We start from the raw sequence: 25,861 nt of genomic DNA, 5'->3' as shown, positions 1-25,861 counted from the left end.
AGAGAGAGAGAGAGAGAGAGAGAGAGAGAGGCAGAGACACAGGCAGAGGGAGAAGCAGGCTCCATGTAGGGATCCTGATGCGGGACTTGATCCCCAGTCTCCAGGATCACGCCCTGGGCCGAAGGTGGTGCTAAACCGCTGGGCCACCTGGGCTGCCCATGTCAGTCTGTATTTTTAACACTCCTCCCTCCCCAGGTGCTTCTTAAGCATGTGAACATTTGAGAGCCATTGATATTAAGAATTGAATTGAAGAGCCTGGGTCTTTTCCCTGTCCCTCCCTGCCCTACATAACTTCTCAAATGCCCGTCAAGACATTTCACTCTATTGCTGTCAATGAGAGACCCATGTAGAACAGAATCAAAATCAAGGAAAGAATCAGAAGGAATTTGACTAGGAGCAAAGTGATTATGTCTGTAGTGGCCATGAAAGGCAAGGACAACCATCCACTACTGGTTTTCAAGAAATAAAGATGAAAACTCTTTTTTTTTTTTTTTTGAAAACTCTTTAAAGTAAGACGAATAATCAAATTCATTTTCACCTTTTAAGATTTCCTATAGCCAACCGATAATCTGTACAGTACTGAAGAAGGTTATTTGGAAAGTATTCTCAATAGCAAAGGAGGGTGAAATGAAGAATCAATCAAAAGAAGACCACATGACTTTGAAAAAATAGGTTAGTGGTTAAAGCTAGGAGAGAAAGCTGAGGAGCTGCAGCAATCCTCCTAAGGATGGCTCAGACCATGTAAACAGGAGTAGAATCTCTGTCCATTTTTCTCTAAAACCATACTTAAACTCTCTTCTGAAACAATAACCATGAACCTTTCTGTAATAATTTTGTAAGTCTGATACTCAAAGGTCATGTGTTTCCTTCCTTCAGCAGTTAAGGTGGAGCAACAGTAAGTGGCAGGAAGATCTTAGTTATATGGTCCCAACTGAATGACTACAGTCCCATTCTAGGCGTGCTTATCCAACATGTAAATATGAAACTTTCTTTTAAAATATGTCTTAAGGGGATCTCCGGGTGGCTCAGTGGTTTAGCTCCTGCCTTAGGCCCAGGGCGTGATCCTGGAGTCCTGGGATCGAGTCCCACATCGGGCTCCCTGCATGGAGCCTGCTTCCCTCCCTTTGCCTTTGTCTCTGCCTCTCTCTCTCTCTCTCTGTGTCTCTCATGCATAAATAAATAAAATCTTTAAAAAAATAAAATATGTCTTAAAGTTGAACTTGTAACTATGACCAACATGATTTAAAATGTTTTACCTATAAAGCAAGTATATACAGAAAAGCACTTCGGTAGAACCTGCTAATTTTTCATGAATGTGTAACTTATCTTTTACTAATCAACTTTGAGTTGTCACTCTCTTAATAAGTGATGTTCTTCTTCTCCGGCTGGTCCCGACTAATAAGACTAAACAATCACAACTGATATTTCCATATGGTCATTTTTTCTTGGCTTTCTCCCTTATATAAATGGCAGAGGGGTAACAAGAATGTATATACTCAGAATTGTTGGTTTATTCATACTTAGAAGTTTACAAGAGAGGAAGCATCTTCCCTGGACCTGTAGAATATTCTCCATGCAGTTGGGTGTCTCAAATATAGCAGAAAGGTTTATATATTAAATACTTCCTAGGGATTTCCCTAAAAGTCTGTGCCAGTATGTTCTCCTTTGGTTACAGAGTTTACCGAAAGAGATCCTACAACCAACTTTAAAAGGCTATCTTTTAGAAGAATTAAGCATACAATAAAATTGTTATATACTCTTGGGTTATATTCACAGAAAGTACACAGTAATTGATATTTTTCACAGAAATGTGCTAGTAGGGAAGAAAAACCAAGCATGCTAATAATTAACAATACTGAAATTCTCATTAAGTATTGGCAGATGTTGGAGCGTTAGTCTGAAATTAGCAGAAATTCGTCTGCCCCTTGGCAGCAAAATTTAATCCTTTTCTTGATGGTGACAATCTAACCTTTGTAACTGATAGTCAACATAGAGAGTGCATTCAATTACACATATAAACAATGTATTTTAAAAGATTGTGTTCGAATTATATATAGGTCCAAACTAGTTTTTCCAATTTGATGCCTTTGTTCAAAAACATTTTAAAAACTCTTTTGGAATTTGCAGGCCTCCCCTGCAATCCTCAAAGTACGTCAATTATAGTTCCTTGAAAATGGGCTCAACCCTAGGGAAATCCCTAAAAATACTACTTGGTATCTAGAATTGTGAATACGATACAAATTCAAACTGTAGGTTAAAGCTAAGTCATATCCCTTAACAGTAGGGAGCAGATTTTATTTCCCAGAGATGGTTGCCACCTTCTATCACATCTGCCACATCCTATTTATACCTGGATAGACCTTTATCACTGTGTTAATCGACAGAGAATGGAGGAAATGACACTCTGTGACTTCCAAGGCTAGGTCATACAAAGGCCACACACTTCCGCCTTGGTTTCTCGGGACCCTCGCACTTGGAACCCAGCTACCATGCCACTGAAAACCAGTGAGCGTAGCTGACAGCCCATTATTAACTACCAGGCATGTGAATGAGCCCTTGGATGATTTCAGCCCCCCCCTATTGAACCATTTCCAGCTCGTGAGTTAGCTCAGCTGACACTGTGTGGAGCAGAGATGAGGTGTCTCTGCTAAGCTGTGCCCAAATGGCAAATTCATGAGCAAAATAAATGATTGTTGTTCTTTTACGCTGCTAAGTGTGGGGTGGTTTGTTACTCAACAATGGAGATTTGGAACAGATTTTGGCACCTGGGGGTACAGAGTTGCTGAAACAAAGCCTGAAATGTGTAGCATTGGTTTTGGGACTGGGAAGTACGCAGAAGCTGGAAGGGTCTTGAGGAGGGGATTTGCAGGGACCTAAAGGACTCTAAGGCTGTCAGCAGGGGCTGAAAAGAAATTGAGGAATGTGTTATTGGAAGTGGGGGTGGGGGTGGGAGGAGAAAGACCTTCATTTTGCAACGGTGGAGAGTTGTGCCTAAGGTCACCTGCTGTAATATGGAAAACTAGGAAATGTACCTAAGGCAGTCAATAATCTGGTTAGGGAGATTTGCAGACAGAGTATTGGAGGTGCCAGCTGACTTCTCACTGGCTCTGCATTAGAAAAGAAATAAAAGAAAGAACAGTAAATTTATAAGGAGCTAGGAATTGCTGGGTACGAAAATTAAACTGTTTCTCATTTTCAGCCTCTCCAGATGGTGAATGATGCTCAAATTAAGAAACAGCTTCTGGGCAAATTAGTGGTGCTGCAAAAAATGTGGTCTAAATATGAAGCCAAGGGCATAACACACTGGCAATCTTTGTTAAGACCTCGGACATAGTGGGCACCTGGGTGGCTCAGCTGGGCTCTGTGCTCGGCCGAGAGTCTGCTTGAGATTCTCTTCCTCTGACTCTTCTCCCCACCCCCCTCTCAGGTTTTCTCTCAAATAAATAAACAAAATCTTAAAAAAAAAAAAAAAAAGACCTCGGACATACTTAAGATGGTGTTTTAGAAATCTTTTCAAATAGATAACAAGATCTTTTCAAGATCCTTGGGTGTTGTCTTATAGACCACAGAGGTGCCTAAATAGAGAAGGGCTTTTCTAAAGATATTTGTGGTGTGGCTTTTCCCTAAATGGCATGGATTGGAAATTAATACATAAAGAGCCCACAAAGTTGAAAAAAAATTACACCGCCTGGACTGAAAGGAAGAAAGATGGTACACAATGAAAAGAGGCCACTGGACCCATAACCGTGGTTGGGTAGGCAGCAAGAAGTCTGTTAAAACTCCTCGGCGGTAAGCTTGGGCTTACATCTAAAGGAGGGAACCTAAATAGACCTTTATGAATGATGGCCAGGAGTAGGAAGAAAGTGAAGCTCCGTGGCTGCTGAGGCCAGCTCATAAGAATGCCATACACCTCTGCCGTATTCTCTCACAGTGCTTGATTTGGAGCCCAGCTGCCAGGCTGTCCGGAAGCCCAGGCCCCAGCTGAGGTCCCAGCTGACAGCACCAACCACCAGGCATGTGGATGAGTCTTCAGATGATTCTAGACTCTAGCCATCAAGTGACCTGCAGCCTTTGAGTCCCCCCAGTCGATGCCATGTAGACCAGGAAGCAGCTGTCCTTTCCATGCCACTCACAAAATGCAGACTTGTGAGCAAATTCACACAGTTTTCAAAGCCACTTAGTTTGTAGTGCTCTTTTATGCACAATGGGAAACTGGAACAAGGAGAATGGATATGCACATTGTGGTATATCCATAGTATGGGATATTATTATTATCCAGCCATAAAAAGGAACAGATCACTGAGACATGCAACAACCCAGATGAATCTCAAAGAGCTGATAATGAACAAAAGGAGCTGGACATGCAGAGTATGTACTGCATGATTCCATTTATTTGAAATTCTAGAAAAAACAGAATTAATGTAAGATGAAAACATTGAGCAGTGGTTGCTTCGGGGTGCAACTAACAAGTGATACAAGACAACATTCGTGGTGGATGGAAATGGTCTATGTTGTGATAGAGATGGAGGTTGTTAAGGTGCCTCCATAGTCAAAATCACACAGCTAACGTTTGTGTATTTCAATGTATGTGAAATTTATCTTAAAAACTAAAAAATAATAAAAACTAAGTGGGAGTGGGGAACAAGTGAAGATATAGAGGATGTAAGAATGACAAAATATTGTTAACTATTAAATCTGGGGGAGCAGTACATAAAATTTTATTTTTCTATTTTCTTTACTTTGCATACGTTTTAAATTTGCTGCCTATGTTCAACTGGCTACTTCTAAATCTCAATTTCCTTGATAATGTGTACTTCCTTTTTGACATCGCATTCATGTATTAGATCCTTATTGAATTCTTTCTGATGTGCTCTCATCCCAATGAAGAACCAACCACCATAGCGTCTGAGTCCTTGGCACCATTTATAGGCTTCTATAATTGCATCTTTAACAATTATTTGCCTTGTGTGGTTTTCAGGTCAGTTTCCAACAGACTTCATTTGGGAAAGAACCATATATTTTCTGTATGTATGTATGTATTTAAAGATTTTATTTATTCATGAGAGAGATAGATGGCATGTGAGCAAGTGGGGGGAGGGGCAGAGGGAGAAGGAGAAAATCTCAAGCAGACTCTGCTCTGAGTGTGGAGCCCAACATAGGGCTCAATTCCAGGACTCTGAGATCATGACCTGATCTGAAATCGAGTTGGATGCTCAGCCAACTGACAACTCAGGTGCCCCTTTATTTATATCTCTGAGATGAATACAGTCTTAAACTCATGGTAGATGTTTAACAACTATTTGTTGAGGTGCCTGGGAGGCACAGTCAATTAAGCCTCTGACTCTTGGTTTCGACTCAGATCATGAGATCGGGCCTGCCTGGGGCCCCGAGTCGGGTTCTAACTTCAGCGTGGTGTCTGCTTGAGATTCTTTCTCCCTCTCCCTTCCCCTTCTGCTTGTGCTCGCTCTCTCTCTAGAATAAATAAATCTTTAAAAAAATTATTTGTTAAATGAATCAGTCCAAGTAAAAATAGTTTTGATATTTTACTTTTATCAAATAATAAGAAAAAACTGATATCACAAAATCTATAGTATAGGTTTGGACTATAAATGGTTAAAGTCCTCTGTAAAGTATGAAAATGTCCATAAGAAGACTTTACACACACATACATTCTCTCATACTCACACATCTATTCTGAAATCCTATCACTTGTATACATAATTAATAAATATTCTAGGGTACAGTTTCGGATTCATTTAAAACATATGTCCACTGAAGTTGAACATATTTTTCGCTGTTTTCAAATTCTCTGAATATCTACATGCATGTACGATAACTTTCAGTTAACCAAATGTGAAAGTACTTTGTTTTTTTGTTTTTGTTTTTTTTTAATATAAATTTATTTTTTATTGGTGTTCAATTTAGTACTTTGGGTGAACACACATTGCATAGTTTGAGAGCAACTATGCTACTACTCAGTAGTTAAAAATAATTCTGTTTTGTTTAAATATAACTTTTGCCTAAAAGCCTGTAAATAATTAATTTGAATCATCATAGTCATTTTGTGATTCAAAAATAAAAAGTAAGATAAGTGGTATAAAATGTAGAGTCATAAAGTAAGCCCTTACCCTCAATAGATAATTAAGTAGAAGCTCAGATGTCAAAGATTAAGAGGATGTTAAGATAGTTCAAAAGGATCTAGAGGATGGAAAAGCTGGAAAATAGGATTTATTGAATGTATTAGTATTATGTAGACTGAAGATTGCTGATTTAATAATGTCCCTCAAGCGTACAAAGTTATTCTGCTAAAGATCACAAATTTCCTTTCATTAAGCATGAAAAGATAGATAAAGAAATAAAACAACATAAACACTTACTAGGTAAATGCTAGATAACCCGAGTCAAGTCACTTAAATTCATAATTCTGTGTTGAGTAAGTAATATCTCCAGGTGAGAAAATAAGTCCAGGTGATTAAAAATCTTTCCAAGGACTTATGCTTTCAGCTCCAAGGTGTAGTGCTTGGACTTCGTCACTCATATTCTTAAAGAAAAAAGGTGAAAAAACTGAAAATAAATTACTTTTCTTGTTTGGAAATTGAACATACTTCTAAATAACACCTGGGTCAAAGAAATGTCTCAAAAGAAAAGAAAGCTTTAAACTAAATGAAAATGAAAAATACAACTTATAAAAATTTGTGGGATACAGGAAAGCAGTGCTTAAAGGGAAATTTACCAATTTAAATGCATATACTAGAAAATAAAGAGGATCTAAAACCAATCATTTAAATTTCTACCTTAACAGACTAGAAAAAAAAGACCAATTTAAACCTAAAGCAAACAGAATAGAATAATAAAAATCTAACTGAAATCAATGGAATTGAAAATAGGAAATGAATACAGAAAATCGAAAAGCAACAGATGGCCTCAGAAAATCTCAGTAAAATTGAAAATCTTCTAGTTAGGCTAGCTTAGGAATCAAAGAGGGAGAGAGAGAAAGAAAGAGAAAGAGAGAGAGAAAAGAAGGAGGGAGAGAAAAAAGTGGGGAGGGAGGGAAGACACAAATCACTAACATCAGAAATGAAAGAAGGGATATCACTACAGTTCCTACACACATGAAGTACGTAACAATGGAATATTATTAACTGCTCTGTGCCCACAAATTGGATAACTTAGATGAAATGGACACATTTTTTGAAAGACACAGAGTATAAAAATTCATCCAAAAAAGAAATAAATAGGCCTAAATCTAAATAGGCCTTAATCTATTAAAAAATGGAATAAATAATTAATAACTTTCAAAAAGAGAGTGCCAGGCCCAGACAGTTTCACAGATACCTTTCACCAAACATTTATGAGACCAGCATTAACCCCATACCAAAACCAGATAAGGATATTACAAAGAGGAAACTACAAACCAGTATTTCTCACAACAGATGTCAAAATCCTCAACAAAATATTAGCAAATTGAATATAACGATATATTACAAAAATTATACACCATGACCAATTGAGATTTGTTCCATGTATGCAAGGCTGGATCAACATTAGAAAAGCAACCAATGTAAGAAGAAAACCGTATGATCATTATCAATCGATGGAGGAAAAGCATTTGACAACATTCAACATGTACTCATGATAACAACTCTTGACAAACTGAAAACAAAGGAAAACTTCAACTTGATAAAGAACATCTACAAAAACATACAGTGAACACACTTAATGGTGAGAGATTAGATACCGTCCCCCTAAGTCTAGGACGAGGCAATGATGTTCTCTGTCAGGATTCTTATTCAGTGTTGAGTACTGGAAGTGCTAGCTAGTCCAATAAGTAAAGGAAATAAAATATATACATTGGGAAGGAAGACATAAAATAGTCTGTGTTTGCAGATGATGTAATTGTCTATGTAGAAAATTCCAAAGAATTAACAATAACAACAAAAAAACTCAAAACTAATAAGCGAGTACACAAGGTCATAGGACCAAGATTAATATACAAGTAAATTGCTTTCTGACAAACCAGTGATGAACAACTGAAACTTGAACTTTATTTTATTTTTTATAAAGTTATTATTATTATTTTTTAAAGATTTATTTATTTATTTATTCATGATAGACAGAGAGAGAGAGGGAGAGAGAGGCAGAGACACAGGCAGAGGGAGAAGCAGGCTCCATGTAGGGAGCCCGATGCAGAACTCGATCCTGGGACTCCAGGATTGTGCCCTGGGCCAAAGGCAGGCGCCAAACCACTGAGCCACCCAGGGATCTCCTGAAACTTGAAATTTAAAAAGCTACCATTACCATTTACAATAGCACTAGAGAAATATGAGGTTATAAACATAGTAGGTATGGGATCTATATTTAGAAAGCTGCACAACTCAGATGAAGACATCACCCACAGGTTTAAGTAAATGAAGAGATATATTGCTTCTTGGATTAAAGACTATTATTAAGATGTCAATTCTTTCCCAGTTGATCTATAGATTCAACCCAATCCCAGTCAAAATTGCAACAAACTAGGGGGACCTGGGGGCTCAATCAGATAAGTACCCAACTCTTAATTTTGGCTCAGGTCATGATCTCAGGTCATGAGATTGAGCCCTGTGATGGAATCAGGTTATGAAATTGAGCCCCGCGATAGGATCAGATGAGCCCCATGATGGGATGGCATCAACACATGGAGCCTGCTTGAGATTCTCTCTCTTTTCCTCACCCTCTGTCCTTCCCCACTGTGTATACTCGCTCCCTCTCTCTCTTTAACCAAAAAAAAAAAAAAAAAAGCCTATATACTATAGTCAACTCATCTTTGGCAAAGGAGTAAAGGCAATTCAATAGAGAAAAGAAGTAGTTGTGGAATAATTGTACACCCACATGCAAAAAATAAGCCTCGACACAGAGCTTTATATCTTTCCATTTTTCCCTTCAAAACAGATTCTAGGCATAAATATAAAATGCAAAACTATAAACTTCTAGGAAAAAGCAAAGCAAAACTAATAATCTACTCACAATGACAGGGATATGTCAAAAGGACACAGGAGACAAATGAAAGGGTCGCCAAAAGCGACCTCTCTTTGTCCTGATCGCCAAAGCTGGAACAATTTGAAAAATGAAATAAATATAGTGTTATATACCCAAAGCATAAAATATCTGTGAAGGGCACCTGGGCAGCTCAGTCAGTTAAGTGGCAGACTCTTGATATCGGCTCAGGTCATGATCTCAGGGTTGTGAGATCAAGCCCAGCCTGGGGCTTTGCCCTCAGCTGGGGAGCCTCCTTGTCCCTCTCCCTTTGCTCCTTCTGTTGCTCTCTCTCTCTAAAATCAATCAATCTTTAAAAAATTTTTGTGATATCAGATTTTTAAAATCAATAATCCCTTATTGATATTAAATAAGTAATTGAATAAATAAATAGAAGAGAATGGGAGGTTGGTTGGGTGGTTCAGTGGTTGAGTGTCTGCCTTGGGCTCAGGACGTGATCCTGGGGTCCTGGGATTGGGTCCTGCATTGGACACCCCACAGGGAGCCTGCTTCTCCCCCTGCCTGTGTGTCTCTGCCTCTCTCTGTCTCTCATGAATAAAATCTTTAAAAAAATGGGAGAGGAGACAAATCTTCTGTGCAGAATTCCAAATAATATACCTAGATATGCTGCCCTCAAGAAAGTAGAGCATAACTCCTTAAGTGTGGGCACACAGACACTTCCTTCCAAAGACTACAAAATACAAAAGGAGAAAAGAGTAACTTTATGGTGGAGAAATCTGACAGACACCACCTCAGTCAGGTGGTCAAAGGTCAATGTCCACAGTGATAGCTGATGTTGCTAGTATGTATCTTTGATATGATGTATTGAAAATGACATTTTCTCTCTATGGTGGTCTTCCATCCTAGAGTCCACAACCTCAGTCCAATCATAAGAGAAACATCAGACAGATTCCAATTGAGGGACATTCTACAAAATACCTCACCAAATATTCACTAAAATACTCTTCAAAATTGTCAAGGTCATCAAAAACAAGGAAAAGTGAGAAACTGTCAGTCAAGAGGAGCCTAAGGAGACAGGATAACTAAGTGTAATGTGATGTCCTGAAACAGAAAAAAGGACATGAAGTAAACTAATGAAATCTGATGAAGCAATGGATTTAGTTAATAACACGTCAATATTGTTTTGTTAATTGTAACAAATGTGTCTGAGTAATGTAAGGTGTCTAGAGGAAACTGGGTGCAGAGTATATGGTAACTCTGGGTTATCATCTTATTTTTTCTGTAAATCTAAAATTGTTCTAAAATAAAGTTTATTTAAAATTAGTAAGTTTAGGGCACCTGGCTTAGTTAGTACACCATATAATTCTTGATCTCAGAGTCGTGAGTTCAAGCCTCACACTGGGCATGGAGCCTACTTAAAAAAAGATAAAGAAAATCAATTTAGTTTTAGCTTAATATATTGTTTTATTAAAAATTATAGCTATATCAGAAATGGAGTTTTCATGAATTAATGAACGAGCAGAAGTCACAGAGGCTATGGAGTTCCCTAAGTCAAATTTCATGGTTAAACAAGAAATCTTTTCATTTCGGGTGTTATGAAAATGTTTCAAAAATGTATTTGCATATTTTTCTTGCCTTGGTACATAATGCACATTAAACATAACCTTTTTTGGATGATTCTGTGCAATTAAAATAAATACCCAAAAATAAAGACAAAAAGCAAAACACCAAAAATCCCCTCCTTGCCCAAACTTTCCCAAGGCCTCAAACTCGATTGAAAACAGATTCGTTAATGTGGGTTATGCCTAGATACTGTGCCACCATGCAGGTGTGAATGACACAGGTCAATACATTGTACCGTCGGAGGGCTCACGCACAGCCCAGTGAGAGGTGGCGACCGCTCTCAGCTCCTGTGAGTTACTCATTCCAGTGCTTTGCGTGAAGCCCCAAACCCATTCTAGTTTTTACCTCTTTCCTCAGTTCCAACCCTTTGTTTCCAAATCATGGACATTTTCCACAAATGTCATTTGACTTTTGTTAACGACTCAGCTTCTTCTCTGGGCTCCTTTCTTGGGTGACCCCATTCCTCACTCACCTCCTCAAAACCACTCTATTTCATTCCATCCTCTCACAATGATCACCCCCACGACCCGGGTTCACTCAGTCATCGCATCCCAGAAACCCTTTATAGTGTCACAAATCTCATTTAAAAAAAAAAAAAAGATTGTATTTTTTAAAAGTAATCTCTACCCAATGTGGGGCTGGAACTCACCACTCTGAGATCAAGATTCGTATAACTGAACTAGCCAGGTGCCCCTTACAAATCTCACTTAAAAAAAATTCTCTACCCACCTTACGGTTGTAAAGCTGCTGGCACTGTACTTCATATCTAGTTACATAAGATTTTAAAAATGCGTGGGTTTAAAGAAAATGGCTCCCCTAGTGACCCATTAGACTACCCTTCTTAAACTCACTCATTCATGGAAATAAGTCCAAAAGTCTCCGGACAGGATTCAGTGTGGCCATCACCTTGCCTTAATTCTGCTGAGTGATTTGTTTGCTGCTTGATTTCCTCCTCCCCTCAATCTGGAGTTTTCTTTTTTTTTTTTTTTTTTTAAATATTTTTTCTTTATTTATTTATGATAGTCACAGAGAGAGAGAGAGAGAGAGAGAGAGGCAGAGACACAGGCAGAGGGAGAAGCAGGCTCCATGCACCGGGAGCCCGACGTGGGATTCGATCCCGGCTCTCCAGGATCGCGCCCTGGGCCAAAGGCAGGCGCCAAACCGCTGCGCCACCCAGGGATCCCAATCTGGAGTTTTCTAATGTTCTTATTGCTTCACTTCTGTCTCTAGGGTTGATGCCTAGGTTTTAGCTGCTTCTCTGGCTTTCAACCCATCACCTTATCTCTTGGCTCACAGTTCAACTCGCTTCTCTTGGCTTGCTCAAATTGGGGAGACAAGTACTTTGAATTACTCTTATAGCCTTAGAGTCGCTCCTAAAAATAACTTCTTCAGGGAGTGGGGGCAGACAGTGTTCCTGGGACCTACCTCGTTCTTTGGTTTTGGTCCTCCCAAGTCAGGTGTCAGACTTGTCCTTCCTCAGACTGTATGGCAGTTTTGTGCTGTTGGCTATAGCACTGCCATATTTGCTTCAGAAGCCAGCAAACCATGGAACCATGAACTCACCTATAGTGTTAAGGTAGGTGCTAAAAGCACAAAATAGACCTGAAATTGGTACCAGCTCAAGTACACAGTTTGTTTCTTGTCCACGTAGCACATCTTTAGAAGAAACTATTGGCTGTTGGAAAGATGATGTCCAAGCCGTGATTCCAGGATGTAGGCTCTTCTTGTATTAGGGCTCCACTGTCCTGTTGGACATTCATCATCATCTGTAACCAGCTAATGATGGGGAAAGAGACCCTGAAGGAGGCATTTGACCTAGAAATGAGGTGTCTCTCTCTCCCACTCATGTTCCATTTGGCTAGAACTTGGTCACATAGCTACAAACATCTGCAAGAAAGGCTGGCAAGTGTGGTCTAGTGTGTGTCCAGGAGGAGGAGAACAGAAATTTTGTTATATAGCTTACATTCTTCCTAAGGAAAACAACCTCAAGTCCCATCCAGTTATTACAAAGTTTTCCAAATCCTGTTATCTCTGGTGAGGCTCTCTCCTTTACATCATGCTCAGTGACCTGGGACTTTAAAGACAAATTATCTGCTCCCCAACCTCCACCAAATATACAATGTACAGCAGGAAGTTGCTAAGTGCAATTAAAGTTCTCATTTGAAAAAGGGAAGAATGAGAAACTTAATAGCCAAGGATTTGTAGTAGGGAATTGGGGGACCCCTACTTCCCTCTTAGCAGAGGAGTTTGTTTTGTGTTTAGAAAGGAAGAAGGGGAGGGAAAGATGGAGAGAGGAGGAGCATAGGGAGATGGAGAGCCCATGGGGCTCCATCTCACAACCCTGAAATCGTGATCTGAGCCAAAATCAAGTCAGATACTTAACTGACTAAGTCACCCAGGGGCCCCAGCAGAGGAATTTGGATTTACTCTGGATCTTTTCTCTGAGAGAAGCTCCCACATTCTCCATGGCCTTCTGCTCTGACCTCTGGGAAGGTTTACATGCGGTGGTTTCATTTGAAGCAGGTGCTAAGAACTGTCTCCTTCCTGGGGGTTATACAACTTTCATAGCTTGCTTCATGAGCATCCAAGTTTCCCTGAGATTGCTCTGAAATAAGAGGCAACACTCTATTTACTTATAAAGATTTTCTTTATTTTAGGGAGAGAGAGAGTGAGAAGTAGGCTCCATGCTGAGCACAGAGCTCGGTGCGGGACTCAATCCCACGACCCTGACATCATGACCTGAGTCGAAACCAAGAGTGGGTCACTTGGCTGACTGTACCACGCAGTGCCCCAAGAGGCAACACTTTATTTTATTTTATTTTATTTTATTTTATTTATTTTATTTTATTTTATTTTTTTGAGGCAACACTTTAAATAGATTCTGATCTTTGCCATATGGTGAGTCCCTTTGTTTAGCTGTGCAGTCTTGACGAGTCTTTCTTCCTGAAGACCTCTTTTGGGGTCTTAATATGTGGGGTTCAGAAGCAGGAGACTTTTCCAGCCCCTAAGGCACTTAATCTTGGGGCTCTCTCCATTCCCTTTGGTCTTTGCAAGAAAACCATTGATTTTCTGCCCGGGTTTATTTATATTTTTCAGCAGAAACCATCTCGAATATACTGTTATTCTGGCTCTTTCCGTTCATTTCTCCTGAACTACAGGTTCCTAGTCACACCGACCCCCTTCTTAGCACAACACACAACTGTTTCATCTCGTGTTTTGCTCCCCCAGGATACGGGTTACAGCTTTCTGTCTGCTGTAGCTATTCCCCACAGCTAGCTGCTTGGCTGCTAAGCCAACCTAACATATTGTAATAACATACTGTAAACATCCATTCTCACAGAACCCCCTGGAAGGTCCCAATATTTGTTTTGGTTTCGATTGTTTGTAGTAACAAGTGGACTCTAAAATGTGTAATGGCTCAAATACAATAGAAGTTATTCTTCTCACTTATGTTAACATTCCAAGGCAAATACATCTGGTTGTCTCTTTCCTGTGAAGTGACTCAGTGACCCAGAATCTTTCCAACTGGTGGCTCTGCTGTGTCCTGGGCTTTCATTTTCCTCTGTATCCAGCCAGTGGGAAGCGAAAGGAGGCATGGAAAAGGCACATTTATTTCTTAAAAAGCCTCTTCGAAATTGGTGTGCGTCATGTCTGCTCATACTCTGCTGGCTAGACCTCAGTCATATGGCCAGTCCTAATTTCAAGGGAGGCCAAGAAATGTAAAGTAGTCATAGGACACAAGAAAGGAAAACATGGATTTTGGTAAAGACTGGGCAGTTTCTATCACTGCCCAATTAAAAGGATTATTAAAAGGATTGCTTGGAAAGTTTTCCCTTAGATATGTTTTTCTTATGTCAATTTAATTTATGCCTTCATTTCCCCCCTTTTATTAATAATAAGTTTATGAGATTCTTAAAAAATTCGTCCCCGTTTATTTGGCTTTTAATTACATAGAAGCATTTAGTGTATTTTATTATAAGTCATTAAAAAAGTACTAATTAAACAAAATCTTTCACATATTTGCTGAGACTTTTTATTTTTAAATTGAGAATTACTTTATTTTCAAATGGGAAACATCATGGAATATTCTGATAGTCTACGGAGAGAAAACGTTGACTTAAATATTTTGCATACTGGAGATGGAAAGTTACAATCAATTTGCAATTAAAACGTAATCTTGAGTGTATATATATATATATATATATATATATATATATATATAAATAAAATAAGGTATGATGAATACCTAAATCTCTCCACAACAATAAAAACATGATGATTTAATGGTTTTCTAGTCAGAATGCAGATGTGCCTATTTTCTGCTGGAATTTCACTTTATATCAATTGCAATTCTGTGCAAGACAATAAGCCATGACCCAAATGAATATCATTGTTTTTGGAGTAAATGTGTAAGCAAGTCTATTATTTTTGCTTCTTCAACCTTAAATGTCTTAATGGTGGAAACCCAACCTGTTTTGTTTGTGGGGAGGGGAATGAATTCAGCAGCAAGTACTGGGAGGGGAAATACATTCCTTAAACTTAGTTAGAGATTAAATTATGAACCCATTTATTTTAAGCAGAAGTGTTTTATTTTTTGTGTTTCAGTAGAGGCAACTCTACTGAAATTTAATTTTAATTAAAAAAAATTAAGCCAGAGAAATTGAGCTTTGGTGTTCTACTTTTTAAAAAAGTTAACTCAAAAAACAGCTACTGGTTAATTTTTGGAACTTAAGATTTAAAGACAATCAGAGGTTAGATAGTATTGCAGCAACTTTAATTTCTGTCAGTTTTAGAGCACCAAAAGTTTAAATTCTTTTCATTATGGAAAACAGTACATGTAAAGTCTGTTTTTATAAATCTCTGTTGCTGGAAATAAAATGGAAAAGGGAATAAAATATGAAAAATATATCTAAACTCAAAGTCTTTAAGAAATAATACAATAAATGCCTAATAAGAAAGAATTGAAAATCAACAAACTGCTATTACCAAATAAAAAGTGATTTTGTCAAATAGAATTGACAATACCAGTATGAATTATGACATGTTCACAGTAAATGGAAGAGCACACTAGGTAACAGTGTATGCATATGCCTATTCCAGCTGAAGATGCTGAGATAATTTTGAAGCTACTTTCATTTTCGACTTCTTTGTGAACTTTATTATTTTAAAAAAAATTCAATTAGCCAACATATAGCACATCATTAGTTTTAGATGTTGTGCTCAATAATTTATTATTTGCGTATATTTGTGAACTTCAAAGGAGATGATTTTAAAATGTTTAAATTTGCTGTAGTCTGTTTTCTTTGACTTAGAATTAAAGAAAATAAAATGACCCAAACACTGTGATAGCAATGTTTTATAGTGTGTTGAAATGAGATTCCTTTCAAACTTGCCATCTTAATAACATTAACATGTATCCATCCGATATTTGCTTATGTGTTAGACATTATTTTGGGTAATGATCATCGTGACACTTACTTGTCAATGATAAGAATTTGGGCTGGTTTTTGTGTATCATCATCGGAGAAGACAGATTCTTACCCATTCCAAGTGAGTGCTAAAATGTGAAGAAGTTTCTGACAGAAAGGTGAAGAAAAGTAACTTTTAACCCACACAAAAATTTATTCTCTGGAAAATCAAACTGCCATTAAAATCTCCTGGAATTAATATTTTTAACAGTTTTTATATTGTTTACAGAGAGGTCAGTGATTTCTTTACGTAATACAATTATACAAAAGGAAAAAGGCACCGAGACAATCGGTGTATAGATAGTAGAAAAGTAGATAGGAGAATAAAATGCCACATATAGCACATTTTCAATTACATGAAAATGATTAGATATATGCTCATTCTATAAAATGGGTCGTTTCACACACGCATCTGTTTTATATTTTTGACCCCAAATGCAAATGAATATGTGACGATAGTACAACACTTGTGATAACCATAAAGACACTTATATATATTAATAAGATCCATTAATGGTGTAGAGTCACTAGAAAATATGTTGGAGACAATTGAAGACCAAGGGAAATGTTAATCAGCAGTGCATTTCTTCAGGTTGTTTAATAGAGTTTTGCTCACAGAGCATTTAATCTTCACCACACTGTTATAGCCATTATTAGAAAAATAAGTAAGAAAGCTCTGTAGAAACTATACTATTAAGGAAGCTTCTTTGCCTCCAAAAAAGAAAAAAAATAAAGAAAAAGAAAGGAAAAAAAAGAAAGAAAAACAAAGAAACAAGAAGAAAGGAGAGAAGCAAAGTAAGGGGATACTGAATATAAGATTCCACTAATTGACTTTTCCATAAAAAATTACATTATTTTGAGAAATAAAACACAATGCAAGAGTATTGAGCAGGGGTGAACATCATGAGTTTTAGAAAAAGAACAGATCTTAACATTTATTGAGAACCTCAAAGCTCACATAATAATTGGTTCTTCATCAAGACCAACTGAACTGAAAAGAAACATTGATAACACTTTCTCATTTCAAAATTCTAATAAAAATCCAGCCAAAGTTTGGCTGTCCTCTCTACGACAGTTTTAAAGATTCCTCAAAATGGTTGCCACTATAGTTTCACCACAAAAACAGAAATCATCTAATTAAAATTATGCAGAAACATTATAAATTAATTTTGTAATGCAAGCGACTACTGGAAACTTTCTCGTAGTAAATTTAAAGCAATATTTATGATTTCAAAGTACTGTTAGAAGTATCACCATTATTTTCTAGCTGTGCTTCACATAATTGTTTAAATAAACTTAAATACTAAGCGAGCCAATTTATATGCAAAAGCTACCCTGGTTTCCCCTCGCAAAACAAATGTGACATAATTATAGAATGCTGTAAATGTTCTCAGTATTTGTCCAGAAGGACTGCCCCAAACAAAAACAAACGCCATCTGCCCCCCTCCCTCCTAACACAAGCCTTCCTATGACTCTGTGGTCTGTATTTCAGTTTTCCCTTTTTGAAATTCTGCCCAGTGAAGTCAACATTTGACATTTTTTAAAACCATGGCTTTTTAAGGCTTCCTCCCAAAATTAAAAAAAAAAAAAAAAAAAAAAAAAGTGCAAGTGAGAAGAAGATAGAAGACCAAAAGGAGGGACAAGATGTCCTAAAACCTCATTTCTAAGAAGTTGGCTTCTACTCCTTCATGACTAGAATCACTTGTAGGTATTCGAGTTGTTCCTTTATGCTTTAGGGGTCTTTTTTTCCTATTGGTGTTTATGTGGTACCCTCATCCACATTAATGAAGGTTAGGAACAGGAATCGGTGGTGAGGACCTACCCCCAGGGTATAAAAGGTTGGGTTGTTACTGAAAACAACACCACATGGAGGAGGTGAGCACACTCAGAAGCTCAAAGATGAAGTGCTGGTAAGAGGTTTCACAACCATCCCCCTTCGACCCGATGTGAGGCAAGACAAACAATAAATCTTAGAGGTATGGGAAAATTCTTATTTTCTCATTAAACAAAATAGTCGCATTTAATATTAACTGCTTAATATTGCACTGGATGTTGACTAACTATAATTTATATAAAAATTTGAAGAAAAAAATAGTATTAACTGCTTAGATTTATGGAAATAAGCATTCCAGCAATAGCTGAATATATAAACGGATTTCAGAAAATTATTTTTTCAGTGTATAATGGAGTATTATATTCATCTATTGGGTATTCAATTTAAAAACAATGTGTCAGCTGAGAGATCCCATGTTAAAGGAATAAACAGAAAGGTAGTAAGGGGTTTTCTTTTTAAAGTAGTCTTGAATATTTAAAAGACAAGCTCAAACATCAAATACCAATCAGAATAATAAAGAAAAGGGTGAAGAAGGAAAGTAAAATAATAGGACAATTTAAGATACAGACTGTCAACCTGACATGGAAATAATGTCAAAAATTTTGCAAAACTATTGCCATAGCAGTGACTTTGTTTGCAGTTTAGACATTTTTAATGTGCAAAGGGTTTAGAGTCTATAATAAAATTATGCCAAATCTTTGTTAGATTAATAATCAAGTTTCCTTCTCTGCTCCTGACCCACACAACGTATGAAGGTACTTCACACTAGCAGAGGTAATTGTACAACAACAACTATCACCCAGAGCAACAGTTGACCTCTAGGGATCATGCTTTGCTCCCTCTAGTTGTGGGGAAAACCGGACTGGTCCTCTCACTGTCTGGTTCTTGTGATTTAGGAAAAAAAAAAAAAAAAAAAAAAAAAAAGGGCAGGGTATCACTTTTCAATAGGTATTATTCAGTTTTGATGTACTCTGGTATTTGGTGTGAATGTACATGAATCCAGATGGGAAAAAAAGGCAGAGAAGAAGAAAGAAGGAAGGACTGTAAGAAGAAACATACCTGGCTAAGCAGGGAGAGAAAAGAGCAAGATTCATTTTTGATAACAGGCTGATAATTCCAGTCTATCACACGCTTCCACATTAAACTTGCACTAACCAGACCTCAGGTTATAACCAGACCAAACACAACACAGCAGCAGTTACGAAAACAGCCCAATTCCATATCAGATCATTTCAAATATTCAAATAATCTCATTTTTCAGTGGGTTAATCACAGATCTTTGTTGGGGGGGGGGGAACTTTCCAAATGTAAAAAATATTCATGTGAAATATTACAGCAGAGAAGAAGGTATGTCTACATTTTAAATGAGGGAGGATAGAAACTCAGATGAACTGTATACACAGTATTTATTTTTAGAGAAAGAAGAAGGTGTGAGGCTGCTGTATTAATTTGCTATTTGAAATAAAAGATCCTAAGAAAGCAAAAACAATCAAGGAAATAGAGATCAGAGAAGAGGTGACAGAAACATTGGTGATGCTAGGGAAGAAGCCAGCAATGGGGTTCATGTGAGGAGTGTGAGGTCAGGGAAGCCACTGAAGATGATGATAAAAGGCAACAAAGCTTACTATACACAATAAACAATGCCACCATCTATGGTTGTTATAGTTACCTAGGGGTCAGCCTAATTTCACTGAGAATACCGACGAAGATATCATCGGCAAATAGCTCCTCTGACTCTCTTTGTCTTATATTTAACACTGTAAAGACAGCTTCCGGGGGAAATATGTGAACCATAATCCAAAGTAATTTTCAGGAATCATAAAACCAACATAATAGAATTTATTAGTCCAAGGAACACTTTGAAAAAGTCATGTTGAATGTGAATGTACAGGAACTCATAATTAAATATCACTTTTAATGTTTTCGTTATTTTTCTTTTTAAGGAAGCACAAATAGTATATGAGGAGCACTAATCCTAGTCATAATCTCGCTCTTATTTAGCACTATTACGCTTAATCTATGGACACTGAAACGTTGCTATCAGGAATTGTATATCATGAGCTCAATATTCTATACCAAGGTATATCAGATAGAGTTTTCTGGGAAGCTTAATAAGATGTAGATTCATGGGTTCCACTCCACACCAGATGAAAGAAACATCTCTGGAGGTGGGGCTTTGGAAAACAAATTAAGCTCTCAAAATGATTCTGAAACACACTGTAGTTTGGGACACACTATAGTTGTTTCAAATTTCGCTCCTGGGGAGAATATATTCCTTTGTTTGTTCTTGGAGATCCAACTCAAGGGTAATCTTTCCCAGGAAGATTGTTCTGATCCCATGTTGTACCCGTCCACTAAATGTATATCATTCTGTAGTGTCCTCCTAGCTCAGAATGTAAGTAAGCTCCATGAGGGGAAAAAGATTGTCTCTCTAATATACTCTCTCTAACCTGTAGCACTGAGAACAATGCCTGACTCATAGTAGGTCTTCTTGTAAAATAAATGAATAAATAAATCCATGCATTACATAGGATTCATAAAAAATTGAGACCTATATAACAGTGTTATTGATATCTTCTATAGGAAATTAAGTTCGACTCAGTATTTATTATAGGCCTACTATGAGCAAAGGGGCACATATAGATAATAAGACAAGGCATTAACTAAAATTAAGGGAGAAAGACATGTAATAAATTAGCTGTAATCCAGTTAAAACCTTGATAAAGGGTATGTAAGAAATAAATTATAATGAGAGCACAGAGGAAGACACAGTCGTTCCTTTCACCACTGATATGGGCAAGATACCTGCTGAAGGACACAGGATATCCACTTCATAGAAAGGTGATCATATACAATTAAAATATCTTAGATTCCCAAAAGTGGACAAGGAGCAGAACAAATTGGTTAACATACTTCCAGAATTTAAGTATAGGCTGAATTTGTAGAGTAAATCAAAGTCATATACAAAGTATTACACAGAGGTACCATTTGTATCCTGAGAAGAAAACACATCCCTGATCTTTTGTGTTTCTCTTTCTCAAGCTCTGATTTTTCCTTCTCTTTTTCTAGTTCTGCCGTCCCGTTATAGTGGGTGGGATGACTGATGAGCGCAATGTTATCCTAACTCCTTTTCTTGTAACTGGTGAAGAGGGATGCCACTGCAGTACACATGTAGTAGAGGTTTTAGAGTAATTTATACCTGGGTTCTAACCCTGGGTCTCCTATTTACCTACTGGATGACCTTGGGCAAGTCTGCTTAATCCCTATGCTGCAGTTTCTTCATCTACAAAACTTGAAAGTATTACTTACTTCATAGCACTGTTGTGAGAATCAAACAAAATAATAAATTATTAGGCTAGACCTTAATACATTATAGCAGATACCACCATCATTATTATACATTTTAGTGGGAACTGATGATGCTTTAAAAGTTAATTTAAAAAAAATGTTTCATAGCATATCTAACTTTCTGCTAAATATTGAGTTTAGTTGGTGGGGTTAATGATGGCTACCTCCGGTATAGGCCATGGTTTGTGAACTGAAAAAAAACCTTCCGGGCAATAACTATCATTCTGAAATAATGTAGTGACTATTGATGAGAAAAATGTCTGTGAATTGCCCATCTAGTCCATGCAGGCAAATGGCAATTTTAGGCGACTAGATCTGTGTCATTTCTACTCATATCTGGGAAAAATTTGTTGGTGACTACTGTTCTTCCTTCATCTAAAATTTATACTTTCAAATAGGCTTTCAGTTCACTTAAAAAGCTACAATATCATTTGGTCTCCACCTTCATCTTACCACCCTCAATCCTGTGACCTCTTCCCTCGTGGGTGCTGTTTTACTTTGCAATCATTGATTATGCTTCTGATTTACTTGATAAGTAAATGAAAGTAATGATGGTGTCAAGAGTATGATTTAAGAGGAAGCCCTGGGCATCTCTCTGCACCAGGCTGGATGAAACCACCCTACCAGGCCCTGCACTTCAACATGTGTGTACCAATCAAGGTAGCTTTGACATTTTCTTACTGGTTTTTCTTTTTTAAAATTGTGGTCCAATTTATTATTTTTGTCACTAAATACAGCATTGTTGAGAATCCACTGAATGTGTAGTAAGAAGACAGGCAAATAAATAGATTTCACACAAAATGTGGACTGTACAGAAGACACAAGAGTATAGAAAAAGCTTCTGAAAGGTAAGACGATATTCTACTAAACAAATTCTTTACTGATCTGAAATACATTTTGTTTCCTGGGCAGTAATAAACAACTACATTTTGCAGCTCATTTGGGAGACAGACAAAGCCTATAATTCTAGGCTTGGAAGCTCCTGTGAATGTCAGTCACTTGCCATATTTGGACTATCTCATTTTATTATAAAACTTAGGGGATTTTAAGAGAACAATAAGAAAGTGGGCTGTCTTTCTCAAGTTTCTGAAACAGCACCTGCTGCCCACTGGTGGGTCCCTATTTGCTGCAAATTGCTGAGATGTAAGATTTTGCCTCTACGCTTCCACGCAAATTTGAGCACACAAAAGAGCAGTAGTGCTGTCTTATACAGTAGATTCAGTAGAGTGAAGTGGGTCTCTCGAGAGCTAGTTAATCTTTTTCTAAAAGAATAGACAAATTTTGGAGAATAATTACTCTAAGTTGTGTCAATCCACATGATAAAAAGATACACATTTTGCTGTGTGTAGAGGAGAATGGCAGCAAATAGCACCCCAAACCAAATATAATTTCTAGTAAATATAGAGAGGAGAAAAATAATCCACAAACTCAATAAATGGTCTTCTAATTATTTATCTGAAAAAGCCAGGGCACCTTCACCTTTAAAAGTGTGTGTGTGTGTGTGTATATGTGTGTAGGCATGTGTGTGTATACAGATACACATACATAGAAATTCATAATCTTTGAGGACTTTGGCAGCTGGGGTGGAGGTAGGGTCCTTCTTGAAAACTTTTAAAATTGTTAATTAATTATTAAGCCATTTTGGAATTGATATCTATACCAGATAACCCCGTAAAGATAGATCAAAAGCACACACATAGTTCTGGGCAGAGGCTGAAGAAAGACAGATGTAGCAAATAATAAGCTAGTTAGGTCTTGTCACTGAAGGAGAAAGCACCGCACTGGTCTCATAATGTGTTCAATTATTGATTAGGCTTTGTTACAGCTACAAATGAGACTAACCCTTTCCATTAGCAGATCCCAGTTCTTAGCAATGCAGTCAGTTGTTTCAAAGGCAGAAAAGATCCCGGTAGCATTAAATGCTTAAATAAAATTTCTCACTGGGGTCTACACCCTACTCTCTTCAAATCTCTTTCCCTACTCTTGCTGAAGCTACATACACGAGATATTTCACCATTTGAACACATTCTAACTTTATAACTTAACTCATTTATTTAAAAAAAGCAACCCTGGAAAAAGCTCATTAGTGTAACAATAAAAGAATGGGTTTTCCTCTTTAATGCAACTTTATAACATACATTCTTAAACCTCATGTCACCCAAGATAGCATTTGTATTTTATCTTATAATTCGTGTATATGAGTGCATAGAGCTGCCATTTTTTAAACTAAAAAATATTAGGAGTTCACTGTCTTTTTGGATTTCTTTTAAGGCCTTTCAGTACAGCCAAGCTGAAGTAATAATGTCTATGCATGGTTTTGTTATTGTGGCAATAACAAGTCCTCAGCTTACAATAATATATAGTGCTTAGTGGGGACTAGGAACAATAATGGTATGCTGCTTTTTAATAACTGGTAAATAGTATATTTTTGTCTAGTTTAATTAGAAATTAGAAAGAAAGAAAATATTTTTCATATATACGAAACATTCTATTTAATAAAGTATATGCATAAAATTATATACTGGGTAAGAAGCTAAATTAAAAAGAAAACAGCTTATAATATTCCTGATTAATTAGAGTTCCTAAATATAAAAACAACAAATGAAAATGCCTTGCCATTTAAAAAAATTAGCACATTATACAACTTTTACATACTTCAGAGGAAATAAAGATCTGTGACATTGTTCTGAGGAATCTTTACATTTATAAAAATCGAAGGCCTAATTTTGCAAATACAACTTTCAAGCTGTATGAGCAAATGTAACTTACATGAAAGGCACAGGATGACGTCACGTTGAAGAACGTATCTGTAAATTTCATAAAATCTAGTCACAGGTCACTAGAAATTTCATAAGGAATCTCAGAACTGTTTTTAACATGATGTTCTGATTGAAACTGAGAACTGGAGAGTCTTTAGATCACAAGTACAAATCGAAATAAGAGTGAAGAAGAGTTAGAGAGAGAACAGTTTCTTACTGGAACGCTACCTGCTTTATGCAGTGTTGGTCACTCCATTCTCAGAGCAGATAATTAACATTTTCTTTAACTTGAACTGTTTTCAATTCTCAACGGCTTATCTACTGTATTTTCTTAGTTTGTAAAAAAATGTATTTTCACATTACTACAATTTTTAAAGAGTCAATTGTTGAAAGAAATTTTAAAGTAAAGTCCTGCTCTATTAGCTTCCTACATTGGAATACAAGAATACAGGAAGTGCTTTCAACAGAAAGTTACGTAGTTCTACAGTACAACCTGTCTAAAAGACTTGCAAGGGACCAGTCCAGTGACTGGGTCTCTTTGGATCAGGCAAAAGCAGAGGCAAATGAAGAAATGAGCTTTTTTTTTTTTTTAAATAACATATAAAAAAATTCCTTTATGAAAATGAATACTTGCTTGCACTTGAGATTTAGTGCTGTTGAGAAGAACAGAGGCACAATGAATCTAAGTGCACAGAGGGAAAATGTCTGAAATAAAACAATTCTCTATGTAATTGAAACCCCTCGCCATCGGATATGCCTCATGATAGAGCTGAGACCTACTTTTTCAGATTAAGGAACATTTCCAACACCAGGGATGAGCCAGTCAAAATACGAGTTTCCTGGTTAACAGGACAATCCTAAAACAGTGTTGCAACTAAAAATTCTAATTAAAAAAAATCACTTATAGTTTTCTTTTTTTTTTTTTTTTTTATGAAATGACTGGCTCTTCTGCTTTTAAAGTAAAATTAACTTCAAACAAAAAGCATGCTCTTAAAACTCTGGAGGACTGTTAACAATGATGATGCAAGTGTCTCATTTCCCAAACAAGCTCTACCAGAGACACATCTTTTCTTCATTTGTGTCAATATTAGATGTTCTTTCCACAGAACTTAAAGCATTCTGGTAGAATGTTGAGGATGAGGCTTCAAAGAACAGCTCTTCTAATGGTGACTAGGTAAAAACAGTAACGCTGCAATCAGAAATAATGCTGCCTTGGATTGTAATTGCTCGTTTATCCTATTCATCATGACTCTAGTAACGCATGCCATCTACACACTTGCTGTCCTTTCGACTCTTTCATTTCAGTCCAGTGATTGAGCTCCTCTTCTCCAGAGCTGTTCAGACCTAAGGAAATCCAGCCTATCATCTCTTTTCTTTTCATGCTGCGTTTGTTATACACAGACAGTATGAGTGTCACATCAGAAAGTTGAAATAGGGCCACTTGAAAAACAAAAGTCTCCTTGTATACTGGATTAGGCTGCCCTCTGCGGATGGATGTCTTGCATTTGGACATCTCTTGACCCATGGAATTCAGGAGAGTTAATTTAACATACGTATCTACAGAAAAAACAAAACAAAACAACATACCACAAATATCATTTGAAACAAACTCAAAACACCTTTCTTGTGACATCTGCTGAGAACATGAAGTATTCATACTTTATAAGGATATGGTGTATACCATGTTTAATGGAAATTCAACGAATTCCATTTTGATGTAGATGCTTATAAAATCTTCTGTGGGTCATAATATCTCAACTTCACTATTTCTGCATTACAGTTAGAATTGAAAGGTATACCTCATAATCCTTCCTCCACCCTCCCACCCTCAATCCTTCCTACCCCCCCACCCCCCC

General features: G+C 37.1%; 1 protein-coding gene and 1 long non-coding RNA gene across 7 annotated transcripts in view; one reads left to right on the top strand and one right to left on the bottom strand.

Moving 5' to 3' along the window:
• The window catches only part of LOC112648358 (uncharacterized), a 28,566-nt gene extending 18,356 nt beyond the window's left edge, over positions 1–10,210 (top strand). Inside the window, exon 4 of one of the 2 annotated variants that reach the window (XR_004817563.2) lies at positions 9,880–10,210. This is a non-coding gene — a long non-coding RNA (uncharacterized LOC112648358). Of the gene's footprint in view, positions 1–3,199; positions 3,430–9,879 lie in introns of those variants that run through there. The other variant, XR_003128949.3, reaches the window with a different exon arrangement.
• Positions 10,211–16,194: 5,984 nt separating this feature from the next.
• The window catches only part of SYT14 (synaptotagmin 14), a 210,706-nt gene continuing 201,039 nt past the window's right edge, over positions 16,195–25,861 (bottom strand). For all 5 annotated transcript variants that reach the window (XM_049112073.1, XM_025429834.3, XM_049112074.1 and 2 more), the window contains one exon: positions 16,195–25,562. In XM_049112073.1, the coding sequence (XP_048968030.1) occupies positions 25,249–25,562 (314 nt within the window). In that variant the 3' untranslated portion in view covers positions 16,195–25,248. The remainder of the gene's footprint in view (positions 25,563–25,861) is intronic.

Source organism: Canis lupus, chromosome 7 (assembly GCF_003254725.2).
Source record: "Canis lupus dingo isolate Sandy chromosome 7, ASM325472v2, whole genome shotgun sequence".
NCBI classification, from domain to species: Eukaryota; Metazoa; Chordata; class Mammalia; order Carnivora; family Canidae; genus Canis; species Canis lupus.
This window is presented reverse-complemented; position numbering and strand designations above follow the sequence as displayed.